The sequence below is a fragment of the Primulina eburnea genome, chromosome 17 (genome assembly GCF_022965805.1).
Source record: "Primulina eburnea isolate SZY01 chromosome 17, ASM2296580v1, whole genome shotgun sequence".
In the NCBI taxonomy this organism is placed as follows: Eukaryota; Viridiplantae; Streptophyta; class Magnoliopsida; order Lamiales; family Gesneriaceae; genus Primulina; species Primulina eburnea.
The window spans coordinates 28,804,745-28,812,192 of record NC_133117.1 but is presented as its reverse complement, the minus strand read 5'-3'; the positions used below and the strand labels follow the sequence as shown (position 1 = coordinate 28,812,192).

At 36.3% G+C, this 7,448-nt stretch overlaps 1 protein-coding gene across 1 annotated transcript; it reads right to left on the bottom strand.

Moving 5' to 3' along the window:
- Window positions 1-5,906: 5,906 nt before the first annotated feature.
- On the bottom strand, window positions 5,907-6,728 carry LOC140818017 (uncharacterized). Its single transcript, XM_073177809.1, has one exon. It carries the CDS (start codon window positions 6,726-6,728, stop codon window positions 5,907-5,909), a length of 822 nt encoding a protein of 273 aa, XP_073033910.1.
- Window positions 6,729-7,448: the final 720 nt, after the last annotated feature.

Genomic DNA, 7,448 nt, shown 5'->3' with positions numbered 1-7,448 from the left:
GTTTTTAATTGGGTAATTATTAAAATTAATTAGATGAAATAGTTTGTAGGATATTGACATAGAATTTTTATTTAATTTTATTTGATGGAGGGGATTGTAAGTTAAGTTTCGAACTTGAGAGATTTTGCTCTAAATGTAAGATTTTAATACCAGATAGACAACAAATTATCATCATTAACCTAGAATGTTTTGATACAACAAATATATTAATCCAATCACTAAAAATCTTAGACTGTTTCATAGGTTAATTTTGTGTTATGGATCTCCGAATCGATCTATGAAAAAATATTACTTTACTTGTGTTTTTGTGAGATTTTGCTCTAAATGTGAGATTTTGATACCAGATGGACTATAAATTATCAGCATTAACCTAGAATGTTTGGATATATCAAATTTTTTTCATGCCGTGAGAGGCTGGATAACTGGATTCAAGCTCCATTATAAAAATTCTAAAATCAAATGAAAAAATTAGAGGAAAAATTGTGCCGAATATTTAGGGTTTTTTCCCTAAATATTTACTAGTGTTAGTGCCAAGTAATTGATTATAATCAAAATTTTAACAAATATAGTACAATAAAATCTCTTTAAATTAATAGTCGGTAAATTAGAATAATAATTTTTTTGGTCTCCATTCCAAATTGGGCCAAATAGCTAAATTAACAATTTCGATTTGGTCCTAATTTTTTGGAAGAGCCTTGTATATATAAATGTATAGTTCTGTCAGACATCAATGTCATTTACCACAGATCAATTTCGTCAGACGGAAATCTTATCCGACTTAACTCATGAAAAAATATTATTTTTGATATCAAAAGTATAACTTTTGACTCCAAATATGGACCGAGCCGATCCATTTCAAGATAGTCACACAAAAAACTTAATTCTATAAATTATATAGGACTGATTTTAATTATAGCATTTCACCATTATATGGGTATACATCGATCCTCTATAAGAAACGGTTTTTGGAATATTTTATTTATAAAAACCAACTAATTAAATTCAAGATTAATTAAATTCAACTTATTCTTCTTTAATTTTCTTTTTAGTAAAACAACTAAACAATGCATTTATTTAGGAATCAGATAATAACAAATGTTCTTATCTTTATACTGGAAGTTTCTTCAATTTAATCTCACACATAAATACATGAAACATGCATGGAAGGTGTCATCTGATGAAATCAAACTTGCTTTCTCAGACAAAAAATAACATGCAGATCCAATATTCAAACCAGAACAAGAATCATGAAAATCTTACATTCAGAGAAACGTCGTGATCAACATGACCTGCCGCGCCCACGATGCTGCTCGAGCTTCCCCTACTATTGATTTCTTATTCTTCCACAAGAAACGTTGATTCTTTAGTCGTTGAAATCAGTATATATATATATATACACACACACACACACACACACCTTGCAAGAAAAGTTTCAAGAACTTACGAACAATTTCAACGTATAAGAGAGGACAATTTTCAAAGATTTTGTTCTTAAAAAAAAAACTAAATTAATTCAAGACTTTAAACCAACATGATATGCCTCATTAAACTCGATACAAAGGACAGTTCTCTCATGGAAGAAATTAGAAGAAAAACAAAGAGTGGCAGCTAGCAGTGACTATCTTGCAAGAACATGTACGAGAAACAATCTTGCCACACAACAACATGAACAATTAAATTATTTTTACATCTAAGTTAAAGAAAATTTACAAGAATTCGCAATACCTGTTTCTTGATTTGTCGACCGATCAATATCGCATATATATATATATATATATATATATATATATATATATATATATATATATATTATATATATATATATATATATATATATATATATATATAGGTGTCAAGAAAACAGGAAGTGGAAACCAGCAACAGCAACAACAATGGATTCAACATTTCGTAATCCGACAATTGCTACTATGGATTCACCTAGCATATCTTGATCCTTTGCTGCGGCTATAGCGGTCACCACCACTGCTTTCTTATTCTTCAATTCTTGATTTAAATCCAAACGAAAGGAACTTTTGTATTCTCATGAGGGGTTATCGATCGAAGGAGAATAACATGCGACGAATGGTAAAGGGTCTAACACATATTGCATTATATATGGAGAGCCTAATATTCAAGCTACATTATATAATTTTTTTAAAATAAAATAAAAAATTAAGGGAAAAAATCGTGCCAAATATTTAGGGGTTTTTCTTTTCAAATATTTACTAGTGTTTCTGTCAAGTAATTGATTACAATCAAAATTTTAACAAATATACTATAATAAAATCTCTATAAATTAATCCTTGGTATTATTAATAATAACTTCTTTAAAATAATATTTTTATCTCATTCACGGCTTTAGTCAATTTGGTAAATTAATAATTTCGATGAATTCATAAGATAAAAATTTTTCGGAAGACCCCCGAATAAATTATCGATCCCTTCATTATCATCTATAGTATGTATACTTTTATACTGATTATAATACTTGATCATATTAGAGGGACACCAAAATATTTTTGACCAAATTTGCCCTTAAATTATATTATATTAATATGTATATATTAGTAATTCTAAAAATTTCTCATCATATTTTCATATTTTAAAGCTACATTATATAATATTTAAAATCAAATGAAAAAATTAGGGGAAAAATTGTGCCGAATATTTAGGGTCCCCCACCCAAATATTTACTAGTGTTTTTTGAAGGTAAAACTCGTAACTTTATTGAATAAAATCATCCATTACAAGCCTGACCAACCACGATGGAAATTCACCATTCACCCTTACAAATGGTGATGGGGAAGAAAAAACAAAATGAGCAATATTACGAGCAACTATATTCGAAGAACGACGAACATGAATGCACTCAAAAATCACAGGTTTCTTCAACCGCTCTTTAATATCTGCTGCACAAATACCAGTGTACCCAAGATCACCTTGGTTGGTAGTGACTGCCTGCACTGTCAATAAGGAATCCGAAGCTACTTGAACATCAGTAAAACCTTTATCGTACAAAAGAATAATTCCTTCCCGGATCGCCAGTAATTCCCCATGAACTACTGATAAAGGCTGATTGATCTGTTTTCCAAAAGCCAGCAGCAAGCGACCTTGACTGTCTCGAACTACACCCCCAATGCTAAATTGGTTTTTCTCATAATTCACCGCTGCATCTACATTGAGCTTGAGCGAACATGGACTGGGAGGCGTCCAACTCTTCTCCAGATTAACCCTTGGATCTGCAGCGACTATTTTCTCTTTGACTCGAGCTTTGCGGAAGTCTGGTAATATCGCTGAGCTCCAGGAAACGGTCATTGCTAATGGGTTCTTCTTATCACTATGCAGGAAATTTTGCTTCTCCCGCCAAACTGCCCATGTGAGGATCGCAAACTCCTCAAAATCCGGTTTGGGTAATTGCTCCTTCAACCACAGACATAGCTCCAGAGTGCAAGATTGCGTGGCTCTACGCAAGACAATAGCAAAAGAAGTGTTCTTCCACAAATGCTTGATTGCAGCACAGAAAAATAGAGCATGACAAGTAGAGTCCCTCGGGAAGTTGCACAGACTACAAGATTCATTGACTGGAACATGCTGGCGAGATAGGTTTAGATTAGTCGGAATACAATCATGTGATATACTCCACCAGAATAATCGGATTTTTGGCGGGACAGATAAGCTCCATATAAAAGACCATCAATCCTCATTAAGATGAGCCGACTGATGTTCCGGAGGTGAGAATAATCCACGCTGAAGGCGGCATCCATCTCTCACTGTATAATGACCTTTAGCGTCATACCTCCATAATAGGGTGTCACAAACCCCAGTAACAGGAAGTGGGATCTTGAGGATTTCACTAGCCACATGAGGGTCAAAGCTAGAAATGATTAGATCAGTATCCTACCCACCATTCCTGATTAGAGTACTTACCGTTCTTCCTTGATCCCGAGAGACTAGAGATCCATGCAGGTTAGAACACATGCTTGGTATCCATCTGTCCTCGAAGATATTAATTTTTGTACCATCTCCTACTCGCCAAAGCAGACCTTTCACAATGATTTCTCTACTCCATAAGATCGATCTCCATATGTAAGAGGGGTTACTACCCAATCCCGCTTGCAGCACCGACCCATGTCTAAAGTATCTTCCTTTCAGAATTCGACCAGCTAGAGAATCAGGATTACGGATGAGGCGCCATAATTGTTTAGCTAGCAGAGCTCTATTAAATTCCGCTAGTTTCCTGAACCCAAGGCCGTCCCTTCCTTTAGACTGGGAAAGAAAATCCCAGGTTCGCCAATGCATCTTCCTCTTACCATTATCAACACCCCACCAAAAATTCGCACATTCCCGTTCAATATCTTCACAGACCATGGTGGGTAGCTTGAAGCAAGACATAGCAAAGGTAGGAATAGCTTGGAGAATCGATTTAATGAGCACCTCCTTCCCCCCTGTGGAAAACCACTTGTTACTCCATCCTTGAATTCTCTGTACCACTCTGTCTACCAGATATTTAAATTGGAGTCTTTTGCTTCTCAAAGAACTGTAGGAAGGCCCAAATATAATTCATGCTGGTGTACTACAGGAATAGCCAAGATATTCTTTATCGTATCCATAAGCAACGGATGAGTATTGGGACTGAAGGAAAGAGATGACTTATCATAGTTGATGAGTTGTCCCGATGCCTTCTCATATATGGACAAGCACTCCTTTACCCAAGCTCCTTCTTCCATATTCGCTCTAAAGAATACCAGACTATCATCTGCAAAGAACAGGTGAGAAACTGATGGACTGGTAGGTGCAATCTTAACTCCTCGGAATAAACCTCTAGTTTCAAAGGCATTAAAGAGAGAAGAAAGACCATGAGCACACAAAACAAAGAGATAAGGCGAAAATGGATCACCCTGTCTCAATCCGCGAGTCGGCTTAATAGATCCCACCACTTCCTGATTTACTCCGAAATAATATGAAACAGATTTGAAACAGTGCATCACCTTCGCAACCCAACTCTGATTAAAACCCAATTTTAACATCATCTGCTGCAGGAACTCCCATTCCACTCGATCGTATGCTTTACTCATATCCAGTTTAAGGACCGCATATCCACTGCATCCAGTTTTCATGTGCCTCAACCAATGCAATATTTCGAACCCCACAATAATGTTATCAGTAATAAGGCGTCCTGGGATAAAAGCACTCTGTGACGCCTCAATAAGTTTCGAAAGCGCTGGCCTGAATCGATTGGTAAGGGCCCGGGAGACAATTTTGTAGCATACATTACACAGGCTGATAGGTCTGAATTCCTTCACAATCATCGGGTTTTTTACTTTCGGAATGAGGGTGAAAAGTGTGTCATTCCATGTCTCAAGAGAGGCTCCCTCATTAAGCACACGGAGTATCGCATGCGTAACATCCTTACCAACTACATCCCAAAACTTCTGGTAGAATAGCGCAGATAGTCCATCAGGACCTGGGGCTTTGTCGGGATGCATATCAAAGAGAGCTCGTCTAATCTCCGTTGACGTGAAGGGGGCACAGAGAACCTGATTCATCTGAATATCAAATTGCGGAGCCACTACATCTACAACTTGTCCAATCTCATCGTCCGATGGATTAGACGATGTGAATAAAGATTCAAAGTAGTCTAACACAATCGTCGATATGCTTTGCGTCTCTGTACACCAGTCCCCCTGATTTGATACCAAGCCTATTATTGTATTCTGATTTCGGCGAAGAGAAGCTTTTGAGTGGAAGTATTTGGTATTGCGATCCCCATCTTTGAGCCAAGAGATTCTCCTCCTTTGTCTCCAATACATCTCCTCCTGGGTGGCCATTTCCTCTATCTCACTTTCAAGACTGGTAATTTGGGGTGCATTATCAGACCAATGCGCACTTGTCCTTAACTTATTCAATTATGCATGTTTTGATTTGAGCCGTTTTGGTATTCGACGAAGTCTCGCTGCATCCCAATTAGTCAACGAGTTTTTGCATGATTCAATACGCTCGAGGAGAGGAACATAATGATCTTTGTTGCCCCACCCACGCTCAATCACCTCCCTACACTCATCCACCATCAACCATCCTTTTTCAAAGCGAAATTTCAACTCTCGATTCCCTTTCTTTATGCTGGTTTGCAGGCTGTCTCCCTGTAGTTTCATGCAGATAGGTCTGTGATCCGAATGGTAAAACTCTAATGATAACACGTAAGCCGACGGAAAAAGCAACCGCCACTTTAGATTTCCCACAAACCGATCGAGCCTTTCGAAGATAATACTGCTAGAGTCCCTTCTGTTAACCCACGTAAAAAGCTCACCTTTACCGTGTATATCTTGGAGTTCGCATATCTCAAGCGCTTCTCGGAAAGATTGCATCTGACTTGGTGCTCTTCTATTACCACCCAATTTTTCACTATCGTAGCAGATTTCATTGAAGTCACCACCCACAATCCAAGGCATTTCCCTGAGCTCTGTCATATCTTTAAGGCGGTGCAATAATTCCCAGGAACTATGACGCATGGCTACTTCAGGATGTCCATAAAATCCAGTGAATCGCCACTCTTGTTCTGATTCCTGGACAAGACAGTCAATATGTCCGTTAGAATAGTATTTAATCGTAACAAAAACTGAATCCTGCCAAAGTAATGCAAGTCCTTCACTTCGCCCTCTACAATCAACCAGAAAACTCCCTGAAAATCCCAGCTTGTATTTCCAACTTCTACAATTAACCTCTCTCATTTTGGTTTCACTCAAAAATAGGAGAGTGAGTTTCTTTTCGGCGACGAGACGCCTCAGTTCCCGGAATTGATTATAATCAAAATTTTAACAAATATAGTACAATAAAACCTCTTTAAATTAGTAGTCGATAAATTAATAATAACCTCTTTAGAATAATATATTTTTTGTCTTGGTTCCAATTTGGGCCAAATCGCTAAATTAACAATTTCGATTTGATGATAATTTTTTGGAAGAGTCTTATATATATAAATGTATAGTCCTGTTAGGCATCAATATCATAAATTAATAATTTTCTAAAATTACAAACACAAATAAGACAATTTAGTAAATAATTCTATTGCTGTTTGTTTTTTTAAAAAATTTAAATATATATAGTAAGATTTCATATCTAATTTTCTCATTGCATCCAAAAGCTCCGGTGTCGTGTTCTCAAACGACAACCAGATATGATGAAGAGATTTTGTCACAAGTGTGTTCTTTCTCGAAATTGATTTTAAAGAGGTAATTGTACTAACATTATAATGCGAATTTTATTTGATTAGTCAATATAATTAATAATATTGAAATTATTTAAGTTCATGTCCATCTCAAAAGTACGAAGGGAACTGATTAAGTCGTCTAGTGCGAGCTGAGTTGTATCCCGTGCTTCATCAATTGCACAGATCTTGATATTGAAACGCTCCAGAAGTGATCCTAATACTTTGCTGACAATTTTTCATT

What these genes read in the sequence shown, in the direction of transcription:
- LOC140818017 (XM_073177809.1), bottom strand. Translation starts at nt 6,728, where the DNA reads ATGAGAGAGGTTAATTGTAGAAGTTGGAAATACAAGCTGGGATTTTCA.